Here is a 14351-nt window from a genome sequence, read left to right on the forward strand (position 1 = left end):
GTGAGACTATGCATTTATCCATTTCTGAATGGGTCCGTGCACCAGGTATAATATACAAAGACTTATGGAGGGTATTTTTCACTGTTTAAGAGCTTTTTTCACTGATCATCTCCCCTCTGTGCCCTCCCCCCCATCCCTCTGCTTAGCCTCAGTCTGAGCTACAATCAATGTGGGTTGCAGCCAGCAGCACTGCAGTCTCCCAGCTCTGGCCCTGCACCGCTTACTCAGCACAACGAACCCTTCGCCTCCCAAAAAACAGCCCTCCGAGTTACACACACACACACAGGCACTCTAAAAGACTTCATTATAGCCCTTGACCTCACTATGTGGCAAGGTAATATGCCTTATTTTCTGTCATAGCGTTGCTTACGTAAAGCTTGCATGAACGCAGATGTGCTCACACATGCATGTAATCCGATAAAGACATCCTTCAGCTAAAGTTCATTCATACACAAGTTCTGCATGTCTCACTGTGTCCACCCGTACACAGGAATGTGCAAAAAAAAATCGACAACAATAAATACTCAGTAGCTTGGAAAAGTATTCATAACCCATGGGCGTTTTTTTTATTTTCTCTTTTAGGCAAGGCAACCAATAGTTACAATGCATTTTATTGGGACTGAGCTATTTGAGAAGTAATGAAGTAATGAAGAATAAACTTGATTTAATCCTGGTCTTTGACTGGGCCATCATAGCACATTGTTATGCTTTGATCTAAAACACTTCCTCATAGCTCTGGCTAAAAATGTTTTGGGTTGTACTATTGGAAATGGAACTTCTTGTGTCTCTCTTTCAACAATGGCTTTCTTCTTGAGCCCTTCCATGAAGGCCAAAAAAAAACTTATTGTGTTGACAGATTCTCCCACCTGAGCTGTGGATCTCTGCAGCTCCCCCAAAGCCTCTTGGCTTTTTCTATGAATAATGCTCTCCTTGGCCAGGCTAAAGTTACCTACAGTGTTGGTAGGTTTGCCGTTGTGCAAAAACCTTGTGTACCACAATCGGCTAATGAAGTGTGCATGAATTGGGGGGGCCTCTGATGTCAGTCTGGTCCACTGGAATGTTTTTAGAATGTCGCAGTAAAGGGGGGCTCGAAAGAAAAACACGGCAGGCATTTTAGATTTTCATTTGTAAAAAAACATTGAAAAACTTGTCGTTTTTCTTCCACTCTAAATTTATGGACTGCTTTTTGTTTATCACATAATGTCCTAGTAAAATACAATACATAACATACATAATACACATGCTAATGTGACAAAATTTGGTGGGGTACGAATACTTTTGCAAGGCACTTTATAATGAGCACTTCTTAACTTTTCGAAGGTTTAGATCGCAGCGTCCAAGTGGCTTCGCTGTCAGTGTTGTAGAGCAGACACCATGTGGTATATTCCTGATATAAAACGCCTTGCAAATATTCAGTGCAAATATTCAGTGAAAGCACTGTGTGGTAAAGCTCTGCTGAGCAAAACAGAGCAGGCGTTGTGCAGATGCTGCTGTGCCATGCATTATTGATGAAGTAGTCTAGTGTAACTCTGGTCTGAATCATTGTGCTACATGTGACACAGGAGGAGGATGCATGTGAAAGCGTTTTTCCTCAGTTTGTCTGTATACCTTACTGTTGTACAGGTCACCCTATAGAGTGAGTGACATGTCTGATAGCGTGCACGTGTGTTGGATTGGTTCATCATTCGCAAGAGCAGTTTGATCTTTTTATCTTTCTGAGCCGTTGATTCCAGTTTGCTGCAGGCCTGGAACTTTTAATGTAACGATATTGATTTAAATTTCATAGTGAGACAGACAATGCAGGGTGGTAAACAGAAGCCTTGGCTCACAAAAGCAGCCCAGTCCCTGGGAAAGGAACCAAAAGCCAATACTATTATGATCTGAGAGGATGGATTACAGCTGCAGAATCCTTCATATTTTCTCTGCTTTGCATTATGAAAAGTTGCCAATTGTATTTTCTAAACACTGATGTCATAAGTTAATATTGTTTTCTATGGATGCAGTAACAAATACAAGAAGATACCCCCATTCTGATTTGAAGATTTGTATATATAATGCTGTAAAACAACAAAAGCTTCTTTTTTTTTTTTACACTCAATAGTTTCAGACCCTCAAACTAATTTTGGTATCAAAGATAACTTAAATAAAGGAAAGTGTCCAAACCAACCAGGCTCTACATGAATAAGTAATTGCCTCCTTTACCTAATAACTGTCTGTGCTGTCGAGTGTTTTGCAGTGACTGTCAAGTCAAGTCAGGTTTATTTGTTTAGGACATTTCAGCAGCAAGGCAATTCAAAGTGCTTTACATCATAAAAACATCATAAACACATTTAAACGGTCCAAACATTAAACTGCATCAGGTGACAACATCAATACACATCAAATGTGTTGGTCAATGTCGCTGTTATTATGGGTCAAAAGCAACTCCAAACAGGTGGGGTTTCAGTCTTGATTGAAAGAAACTCAGTTTTTCGGCTGATTTGCAGTTTTGTGGAGCACTAAATGCTGCTTCTCCATGTTTGGTTCTGGTTCTGGGTATGCAGAGAAGACCAGAACCAGAAGATCTGAGTGGTCTGGAGGGTTGATACGGCAACAACGGGTCTTTAATGTATTTTGGTCCTAAGCCATTCAGTGATTTATAAACTAACAAGTATTTTAAAGTGTATTCTCTGAGCTACAGGGAGCCAGTGTAAGGACTTTAGAACTGGGGTGTCAATGACCCTTGTATCCCTTTGGAGGAGTTTGGGGCCCCAGTCTGATTGAGGTCATGCTGCAGCAACACAACCAGATTAAAGTCCAGACTTAGACTAGGCTACTACAGAAACTGTTCTTTCACCTTTGACTGTACGCACGAAGCTACTTGAAATGCTGTCAGTTTAACACCAGTTGTTGTACTTTCATCATCATCGTCGTTTATTTATAAAGAGCTTTAAAGCCCAAAGTGCTGTACAGGTACATAAGAAATAGAAGAAAGATACAAATAATAAAAAATCAAAAAGTACTCAAATACAGGATTGGCAGGATAAGCAATAAAATCAGCATTAAAAGAAGAAGAGACAAAGGCAGCCTCCCTGCAATGAAAAGAGACTTTTAGAAGAGACTTAAAATCATTTGAAGTCCCAGCAGAGCTCATAGAAAGAGGGAGACTGTTCCAAAGCCTAGGTCCTGCCACTGAAAATGCTCTGCCTCCTATGGTCACAGTCAGAGTCGTGGAAACAACTAAGGGCTTTGATCTGGAGATCTTAGAGACTTACTGATGGTATGCGGCGAAAAAAGCTTGTTGAGACCATTTTTTCCATTTTCTAACACGTCTATCCCTTGTGGGGATGCTGGTGCCTATCTCCAGCTGCCAATGGGCGAGAGGCGGGGTACACCATGGACAGGTCTCCAATCTACTGCAGCAACACAGAGACAAATAACCATTCTCTCACACACTCACACCTAAGGAGAATTTAGGGAGGTCAATTAACCTAACAGTGTTTTTGGACTGTGGGAGGAAGCCGAAGTACCCGGAGAGAACCCATGCATGCACAGGGAGAACATGCAAACTCCATGCAGAACCCAGGGCGAGGGTAGGACATGAACCCAGGACCTTCTTGCTGCATGGCAACAGTGCTACTCTAGTATCATTTTTTTTCCCATAGCACAATGCAAACACATTGTCTAAATTCTATAAGCAGTTCAAATTACAGAATTATACAAAGTGACAGCAGAATCACAGAAGCCTCAAGAAGTAAGAGTCTCCCATACCTCAATCAAGAATAGAAGTTTATACAAAGACGTGCATTTTTAGTAAGTTTAGGAAGCCAGATTAAGAGATTAAGAGTCTCATGCACTACCGATTGAGCTAGACAGGCAACTGCACATTTACAAACTAAAAGCAAAAAAATTAAATTTCTAAAAGAAACGGGCAGTCAGTGGAGGGAATACAAGAAAGGGGGGATTAGTTCATGCCGTCTGGTCCACATTAGCAAATGGGCAGCTGAATTTTGAACCAGCTGTGGGGATTGCTGCAAAGCCATGGACAATGCAGACGACTGTCCCTGTAGCTCTGCGCTCTTTCAGGAGGAGTGAATGCTGCTTGTCAAGACTTGATACAATCTACTGGGTTTCTTTAAATAGGAAACCTTTTGATCAATCTGTATAATCTGATTGAATTTGACTTTGGAAAGTGCCTTAAGATGACGTGTATAATGAATTGGAGCTGTATAAACAAAATTGAATTGAATTGAGCTGTAGATGGCGAAGAAGAGACTGGTTAACAAACGTGTTTTTCAAGCATTGTAAAGTCCAGATATAATAGATAATATCATCAGGAGCATCTAACAATTCATGGAGAGTTTCTAAAATTTACCAACTTCTCTTAAAGCTATAGTTGGTAACCCTGTTCAGAAGCACTTTTTGTTATACTGGGTGAAATGTGCCTTCCATCCTTACAGTAGTCAATATATCATGTATGCAGAAAAAACAGGTTAAAAAATATGATCTCTGTGAGAACTGCAGGCCTGTAAAAACTCTGACCAATCTTGTCATCAAGGGCAGGGATTTGTCAGAGTTTTTGTCCTGCGCTCACTCCCATCTGTCTGTTAAGTTCTGGGGGTATCATTCTTATCTATTGATTGTCCCACATGCCAATCATTCTGACGAGCTCACGTAATGCCAGTGTACGTGCTTGTTCCTTGTTAGCTTCCTCTTGCTGGCTGCACATGCACACTTCTAGTGTTTATGTATCTGGTTAGCTTAGCGTCTAGCTTCGGTGTTAGCTGTTCATTGTACGTCCGCTGTTCACACCGTAGACTTTGAACATGGCTGAGAGTCACAAGAAGGAAACCGCATTCATGTTTGTGAGAAGAGGAAGGCCTCAGTAGAAAGAAATAAGACCAGAGTGGATTTGGGAGATTTTTTTATGAGGAGTGAAAGAGCAGGTAAGATGGTCTTGCACATGCACAGTTATTCAAAAAAAGGACGTGGGGAAGCTTCCGGAAAAATCAGACTCTACCTTCAAGGCTTACAGGACTTCAGTCAGTTCAAGGTCCAGACAATTCCTTGATTCTTTTTTCAGCCCTTCTGTGGTAGATGTATTGCTGTTTGACACGATTGTCTTGAAGCATGACTGTATTCCTTACCCAGCTTCAGCAAGGATAGAGCTGGCCTCATATTTGACTCCACAATACTTTTCTAGACAGAGGAGATCCTTGTTTGGCCACTTACTGCAATGTGCTGAGGTCCTGTGGCTGCAAAAGAATCCCAAATACCCCCACCACTCTGCTTGATAATTGAACAGGGTTAATTGAAATTCTGTGCTTTACTTTTGACAATCAGGACACTTTTTTGTGTAGTGAAGCTAACTTTATAGGTAGTTTTTCAGCAGTATCAAAATTGGTGTATTTCACAAAACTGCAGTGAAAACTGTTTTTTTCACATCACGAGTCATGAACCGAATGTTACTACTGGCAAAAAAAAGACAAAGTAGACAACAGGAAATGTTTAATCTACAGCTCTTCTGTAGAACCGGCAACTACAATCTTCCTAAAATGCTGCAAGCATTAAGTATGAGGGTCTTATCACTCCAACGCCTCAGTAAGATGGAGGTTACTGTAATGGAGAATCCAATAACTAAGGGAAGTTACAGGCGGTTTAAATAGAGGAGGAAGACAGAGAAGAAAGCAGGCGGGCAGGTGAAGCCAATTAATCAATAATTGGGAATGACAAGTGCAGGTAATGAAATTAAGGCAGAAATATGACATGGCAGGCAGGGAGGAAACAGAAATCTACAGAAACTTCTAACCAAATCACAATGTGAACACGTAAAGGATAAATAACTGAACACATGATCCAAAAATAATAAATCCAAACACAAACACCCAAGAATTGTAAGAGCTATCAGATTCCAAAACAAGGAAGGAGACTTTAATTTTGCCACAGTGCAGTGTTGCCAGTGTGCTTTAGTGGTGCTAAACCTGGAAGTCACAGATCTAGTGTCCTTAGTGGAAAAAAAGTTTCACTGTGCTGCTTTAAGGCATGGGAGGTCAAAAGTTATCAAAAACATTTTGTTGCATGAAAGCATGTGTGTAGCCATGCCTCAAAGTCTGACTTCTCACCATAGAAGCTGATAATGTGATAACCTCCACACACAAGCTCGTAGCAGCACCAGACTTTCTGTGTGTCATCTAATGACAGCACTTGCAACCTCCCTCCCTGCCGGTTTGTCATCAGTCTCCACTCACTTCGCGTCTGTCAGCCTGGTTTGCCCCTGCAAGCTGCTGGAATCCTGCCACCTCTGTGTCTCTAGTTAAGTCTCTGCCTGCTGATGGATTTACCTGTGTCACCTCTGAGTTTCTAGTAAGGCTTTTGCTCGCTGCTGGATATACCTGCCTCACCCGTGCTTCAAGTCTCTACTAGCTGCTGGATATACCTGCCACATCTCTGCTTCAAGTAAGGTCTGTTTTAGCTGTTGGATTTACCTGCCTCATCTGTGCTTCAAGTAAGGCCTCTGCTAGCTGCTGGATATACCTGCCTCACCCGTGCTTCAAGTCTCTACTAGCTGCTGGATATACCTGCCACATCTCTGCTTCAAGTAAGGTCTGTTTTAGCTGTTGGATTTACCTGCCTCATCTGTGCTTCAAGTAAGGCCTCTGCTAGCTGCTGGATATACCTGCCTCATCTGTGCTTCAAGTCTCTACTAGCTGCTGGATTTACCTGCCTCACCTGTGCTTCAAGTAGGCCTCTGCTAGCGGCTGGGTTTCCTGTCTCCTCTGTGCCTCAAGTCAAGCCTCTGTTAGTTGCTGGGTTTCCTGCCTCCTCAGCCCTGCTCTCTCAAGAACTCTCTCCGGTCCGTCAGCTCCTGCTCTCATCTACACCCCAGTTCTAGTCCAGTCCTGCCTCTCTGGTTTCATCATCCATTACACATTTTTTTGTCAATAAACTCTCAGTAAATAGCTCCATGTGTGTGGTGTCCATTCTGGGTTCATCTAAGAAAAATCCTGACAGCAACATCCCTATATGTTAATTTCCTTACATTACCTTAGCCCTGCCCATTTAGAACAGTTAGTTACCCATTTCAATCGTGGATGTCATCGTTTTACAATCTCATACAAGTTTCATGAGGAGTGTGAGCACACATCAGAAAGTGATGTTGAATCCTACTCTGAACACTTACGGTTGGCTGGACCGTATGGATGTGGCAGAGTGGTGAATGTCTTCATCTCACCGTTTGCATATATAGGTCTAAATCACACATACATGATCCAATTTGCTTCAAACTGGATATGACTGATGTTTGTCAATGGACAAATATCTCACTTGGATTAGATTGGAATTTGGATGAATGGCACCCCCTAGAATGTTTAAACATTCCTTGATGCATCATCGGATGTGCACCAAACGTGTGGTTCATGGTTCATGGATGGTGTGGTCAAGTGATGATATCACTATAACCCCACCTACCGAAAAACAAGTTTCACACTTTCCCTAAAAACAGTAATTTCAGATGATATTTTTTAAAACATGACAGCATGTCTTTGTAAATCCTTTGCCACCAACAGTGAGTGACCACTACTTTGATTAGCAGCATCACATTCATTCAGGCCAAATCTTCAACACTTCTTACTGGAGCAGAACCAAGTGTGGCTGAAGCACTTGACGCTGTGACACTGGTCTCCGTTTGTGATAGTGGTGCTAAGCTGATGCTGCTTGCAGCTTTAATTTCTTAATGTTTTTTTTTTATAAGGTTTGTGTCACAAGGGTTCTGATTATACCTCCTGATGCTGACCCGTTCTGCTGCTTACTCTGCTGCTTTTACGGTAGTTCAATCTCTTTTTAAGAAATCTGGTCGAAATCACGTCATGTTGACCAATTATAGACCTATTTCTAGACTGCCATTTTTAATAACTGACAATCTGGAAACCTTTAAATCTGGTATTACAGCTCACCATAGTATCAAATCAGCATTGTTAAGAGTCATTAATTATATGTTTCTGGCAAGTGATTTACTGTCTTGGTTCTGCTTAACCTAACTGCTGCCTTTGACACTCTGGACCACAATTTATTGATATCACATCTAAATCGTTTAGTGGCCACACAGGCCTTTATTGTTTCAGATCTTACCTGGCTGATCAATGTTTCTGTGTCAACATTTCAGACATTGAATCAACCTGTGCTCCTCTGTCGTGTTGGGTCCTACAAGGCTCAGTTTTATGGTTCTGCTTTTTTCAGAGTATAGAACCTATTGCCTAAAGGTTTGATGCTCATAAATATATGGAATTGGCTTTCATTGCTTTGCTGATGATTGTAAGCTTTATCTGCCCTTGAAGGGGGGTGGCAGCTTCTCGGTGAAGACCATGTTGGATTGCTTGGAGGACTTTAAAGCTCGGCTAACAGTGAACTTTTAGAATTTTTAACAACAAGAAAACAGAGTTGATAGTGTTTGGACCAAGTGGCCCCTGTAAATCCCCCACTGTTGATTTGGGACCCTGGAAAGCAAATTTCAAATCAACCGTTACCAATTTGGGTTTTAAGTTAGATATGATTTTAAGTTAAAGTCAAATTGGAGCAGTTACAAGATCCTGCTTTTATAATGTAACCCTTTAAGCCCAGAGGGTGTCAGGGGCAATTTCCACGTGAAATTACTTATCTCATATAAATCAAGTGCAGCTCCAAAGTTATAAAGTGTAAATGTAAATTTTAGTATTTGTGTGACATTAAGGCATAAAGAAGTAAAGGTGTTGATGTTGTCAAATTTTGGCGTTGTATCATTTTCCACAAAATTCTGTGATTCTAGGGGCGCAGTTTTGCTGACTCATTCAGAAAAACACATTTCCCTCAACTGCACAAAATACGCAATCTCACAGACCCAAATAGAAAAGAAAGAATACAGTCACTTAACTGTGAATGGAAAGAACATTATGTTATTTGATATATTTTTGTCAGGAATGGGTAATTTCATTGCACATCAGGTATCCTACATTGAGTCTATGCTCAATGTTTTAAATGCAAACAATATTTGTATTAATTATTAAAGCCATTATTAAACTCTGGAATGAGGTGAACATTGTTTTGCAAAGGCTGTTTGCTGAAAATGTTTCCCAAGTTTATAAAAAATAAATATAGGTTTCAAGTTCATCTTTTTTTACTCCAGCAGTTGTTTGTTTAATCCTACTTTACATTCTGACCCTTTCATTCATTGGATTTTCAGTTTTTCCATTTAATTGCCTTTTAATTCTCTTCTTGTCCACTACTTTGTGACTGCGTTTCCATGGAAAGTGATTGATTCCGCAAGGTTGTAAAATCTCCCCATTTAAAAGAAAATCACGATGCAGCTTTTTCATGAATAGGCCTAAATGTGATTCACTGTTGCAATACCAGCAGCAAGACGTTAAAATTGGTAGAGTATTATTTTACAGACATTTTATTAAAGGTCATAGCTAAAACTTTTTCATCAAAACAATTATTTAAAAAACAAAAATACATCCACCGAACGTCTAGAGTGGTGCTGAATATAAGTATTAATTTTACTTAAAAATTGATATATAGTATATAAATAATAATCTTAGAAATTTTGAATGGTCCAAAATATATAAATATTTACTTCTGGTTACGATGCAAATGTCAACGTGAACCAATAGGAATAGTAGGTTGAAGTCATGTGAGAGGGAACTTGATTCCTGATCCCGCCATAACTACCACCCCTGCTTCTCCAACCCCTACAACACACTGCTTCTGATAAAGGTTCCTTTACTCTGTAACCCTTTCAAAGTTGCTGTATCGTTTGACTTTTTCTCCATCTCAATACAAAAGATCATTCTGAGAATCAGAAGGCCCGCATTTGACTAGCATCATCGTTGTGCGTTTCCATCATGTAATGACGTATGAGTTAAAGGCTGTCCTAAACACGTTATATACATGAGGATAAGTTGAGATTCTTTATTGTCGTTCTGCAGTATAATGACATTCTGATGGATGAGTCCTGTAAAATCAATTCAATTCAATTCAATTTTATTTATATAGCCCCAATTCATGAAACATGTCATCTCAAGGCACTTTACAAAGTCAAATTCAATCATATTATACAGATTGGTCAAAAATGTCCTACATAAGGGAACCAGTTGATTGCTTCAAAGTCCCGACAAGCAGCATTCACTCCTGGAGAAGCGTAGAGCCACAGGGAGAGTCGTCTGCATTGTCCATGGCTTTGCAGCAATCCCTCATACTGAGCAAGCATAAAGCGACAGTGGGAAGAAGAACTTCCCATTAATGGGAAGGAAAACCTCCAGTAGAACCAGACTCAGTGTGAACGGTCATCTGCCTCGACCCACTGTGGGTTAGAGAAGACAGAGCAGAGACACAACAAGACAGACAAAAAAGCCGTAAGGTGGGCGGCGTCCTGCGTCCTGCCTCCAGCGGTAATTTGCGGAGAGGCACATAGAGCAGTTTAGGTCTACTAAACAACATAACAGTTGTTAGTCTTCCTCCTGCTGGAGTACCCAGAGAACGCAGCCATGGACAGAGAGAACATGCACACTTCATGCAGAAAGGCCCCAGGCGTGGGATTAAAACCCGGGACATTCTTGTTGCAAAGCAGCAGTAATAGCAATAGCTGCACCTTGCAACCCCCTACAAAGTATGTGCTCAGTTTATTTCTGCAGCAGCACAAATTTGCAACTAACGTCGCCTTGAGGCTCTTTGCAGGACAAACATTCATACAGGGACACACATCAAGTAAATGGAATAGTATGCAAATGTAAATACCATTACATGCCTGTGCAAATTCTCCGTTATCCGGGTCATCGCAACGGTAAACATTTTATCTTCTTATCTGAGTACTTTCTTACTACTATTGAATACTTGCTTCTTTGCAAGGGAATAATCTCTAGACCAGGGGTCACCGACCTCTTTCAAACTGAGAGCTGCTTCATTAGGACCGTGTCATATGAAGGACTACCTGTACTGACCTTTGTACTAGAAGAGTCAGAGCTCACCTCAACGTTACGTAAAAATCTAAAATGTTCATGCTTTTGTCATTTTTAAATCTATATAAATGCAGGTGTGGTTAAAAAGGAAACACAATAGAATAAAGTACTGTTTTAGATGCAGCTCACTGGTGGGTGATGCTATTTCTTTAAACAGGCCCGAGGGCGACACATCTGGTACTTGGGGGCTACCTAGTGCCCATGGGCACCATGTTGGTGACCCCTGCTTTAGACTATAAAAAGCTTTGGTCTCGCTTGGAGAGTGGAATGACAGTCTATCTTTGCCTTATGTTGATTCGGATTTGTTTGTTTTGAGTTTAATGGGAGACTTTTAGCTTTTATCTTCTAACTTGTAATGATGTGATTTGTTGGCCAAGCTTCCCTCATACAAAAAAGTTTGTTTCAATGTTTAATAAAGGTTAAACAAATTAATATAATGAATTTAAAGACAAAATCAGATATCTTAGGTTGTAATTTGGATTCAGAAAGTCAGGGATTCTTCAACGACTCTCAATTAAAAGTGGCAGTGGCTGATAGTGGGACGGAGATGATGGCATAAATCTAACCAAAACAACAAAACGTGACAGGCATTAAATAGAAATGATTTAAGGAATATAATAATATAAAAAGGAAACTCCTAAAAAATACCAACAGAGAAAATAGAACTATGAGACAAGACCTGTAGAAGAATACAAAAGAAAAAATACTGAAAAACATTAACCTAAATTAAAATCATATCTAAAAAACTCCAACCCCATTTCCTAAATCCCATATTATTTATTAACCAATATTTAAGGATGACCAAGAGAGCCGCTAAAAAAGAAATACAACCATTTCAAATGTAACATTTACAATTAGAAATCCAATATGTCCCTGAGCACTCTGACAACCAAGTTAAACCAATCACAGTTGCTCCTCAAACGTACGCAGCTCTCTCATTGGTTAGACAGCCACGCTGGGATCACAATACGACAGCTACCGTAGGGGGAACTGTGCACGCCTCAAAATTCTTTCTGCTGCACCAGAACAGGCTCCCAAAAGCTAAAAAGAAATAGCGTCCTTAGCTATTCAATTCAAGTTTATTTGTATAGCAAATTCAGCAGCAAGGCAGTTCAAAGTGCTTTACATCATGGAAATATAAAAACATCATAAAAACATCGAAGCAGTCACAGTTTGTTAGATCAGGACCAAACATTCAGTTGTATCAAGTGAAAACATCAACACACATCAAATATGTTGGTCAATGGTCCCTTTATTACGGGCTGAAAACAGCTCTATTAGCAAAGGTTTTGTTCAGATGCTCTTCCTGACACAACCCTCTGCATTTATCCGGGCTTGGGACCGGCCCAAAAAGGACACAGGACACTGTGGCCACCTTTGAGGCTGCATTAGTGTGTTGGTTAGCTAAACTAGTAATTATAAAAAGTACAAAATTTCAAATAAAAATGTAAAACTAAATACAAAAAAATAAATAAATTGTTTCTCATTGTTATTTTTTTGTTGTTTTTTTTTTAATAATTTTTCTTGTTGTCTAGATTTCCTTGTATTTGTTTTATTTACAGATTGTGACATATATTTACACATTTACATGAGAACACACTTGGAGTCAGGAATGTGATCCAGTGCTTCTGATAGCCTGGAGGCCTGTTTGCCTACTGGCCTCTATAAGGAGGACGTCTCCTATTTTCATGGGAGCCTCCGTTTTTATGGTGGCCTGCATGTGGGTACAGGCCTGGGTTTGCACTGAAGCCTCTGTTGGTATTCTGTCTCCTGTATTCATGCTGGGGGTCTCTAACCTCATGAACAGTCCTGTTTCTCTGAGGCCCTGTTTGCCTGGGTGCCTCTGTTTGTTTGGAGACCTCAGTTTTCATGGAGGCTTTAGTTTGTGTGGCGGCCTCTGTTTGGGAGGAAACTTTAGGATGTTGGTTTTTCAAAGCAAGGTTCAACTCTACGGTCAGTTCTCCAACCTGACTCTTCAGAGATGTGATTGTTTCCTGCTGTTCTTTGAATCTGGAGGCTTCTTGATAGTTACTCCTCAGCTGATCCTCATATTTGGCTCTCAGCTGCTGTTCTGCTACCAAAGCCTCTGCTAGCCTCTCACTGTTCAAGGCATTTTTTTCTGCCTGCCTCCTAAAAAACTGAAGCTCATTCAGAACGCTCTCATGGACCGTAACTTTGGGAATGCGTGGAAATCTTGATGCACCTGCAGTCTGCGGTGCAGCAAGTGTTTCCTGCTTCTCCACTTTCTCTTCACATTTCAATCTCATGTAGCGTTCATGTTCTAAACTTTTTTCCAGTTCTTGGATCTGCTCCAGCTGCGCTTTGCAATCAACCTGAAACTTGATTCTTCGTTCTCTCTCCTCGTGAAGATCAAAGACCTTACCTTGCAGCTCCTGTTTAAGATCGTCCACCTGCTGCGTGAGATCACTGGTACGTTTGATTGCCTGTTCAATGTCCAACGAGGGAGGGATCACCGTAACAGCTGAGGCGTGTTCAGGCATCTTGTCACTCTTAAAGTACTGGGGGTGACGAGCCTCAGAGCTTCCAGTGGCCTGGGAATGTCTTGGTTTTCTCTTGTGGGCTTGTGAGTTGGAAGCCACGTAGTAAACTGGGGCCTGGATGTGTGGCCGCTCTGCTTGTTGGCATCGGCCCTGGAAATGCTTAGATTGGTGGTATGAGTGAGGTGCCTGAGAGGAAGTAAAGGCACTGAGGTCTTTCCTTGGTTCTTCTGACCTTGGAGATGGCTGGATATCTTCTGAGTTGAGAGACCCAGAGTCAGCAGAGAAAGATGAATCCTGCTGAACCTCCACTGAAGGAGGAGTCTCAGATTCAGCAGAGGGACCAGATTCCCCTTGGATCTCTGTACCATCTTCTGGCTGGGTGGGATGCAGCTCACTGGTACCGTCACTGCCATCTTCCATAGGGAAGATGATTGCATCGTAGTCGACTTGGATGTCGAGGTCGACCATGTCTACCCATGAAAGCGTTTGCTCCATGTCTAACTTTCTGTAAATCAGATATAGTCGCTTCTCTGAAAGGCGTCTGATATCTGAGATCGAATTCTCGCTGTTTGACTAAGATTCAAACGTGCTCTCTCAAAGGTGTACTGTCGCGATGAAGGTCGGGAACAGTGAAGAAAAACCAGCTTGGTGTTCAGTAGTAGTTAAGATTCTGTTGATGTCATAGTGATGTCATCAGCTGTGATGTCATAGAACACTGTGATGCTAAACATTCTAATGGAACATTCTGTGTGCAAGATGACACAGAGCAGAAGACAGAATAAACTTTATTATGGTTTAAACAATATATTTCTAGGTAATGTCAGTTTGGTTTCGGGTCTTGACGACCGTTAGGCAGCAGAAGAGACACAGTTCTTCTGATTCT

The 14351-nt window shown here is 41.0% G+C and overlaps 1 protein-coding gene across 1 annotated transcript; it reads right to left on the minus strand.

Moving 5' to 3' along the window:
• Positions 1-12455: 12455 nt before the first annotated feature.
• On the minus strand, positions 12456-14091 carry LOC118566050. Its single transcript, XM_036147080.1, has 2 exons — positions 14054-14091; positions 12456-13969 (listed from the first exon to the last, which is right to left on the minus strand). The coding sequence occupies exon 2, from the start codon at positions 13961-13963 to the stop codon at positions 12620-12622; it is 1344 nt and encodes a 447-aa protein (XP_036002973.1). The 5' UTR covers positions 13964-13969; positions 14054-14091; the 3' UTR covers positions 12456-12619.
• Positions 14092-14351: the final 260 nt, after the last annotated feature.

The sequence above is a fragment of the Fundulus heteroclitus genome, chromosome 15 (assembly GCF_011125445.2).
Source record: "Fundulus heteroclitus isolate FHET01 chromosome 15, MU-UCD_Fhet_4.1, whole genome shotgun sequence".
NCBI classification, from domain to species: domain Eukaryota; kingdom Metazoa; phylum Chordata; class Actinopteri; order Cyprinodontiformes; family Fundulidae; genus Fundulus; species Fundulus heteroclitus.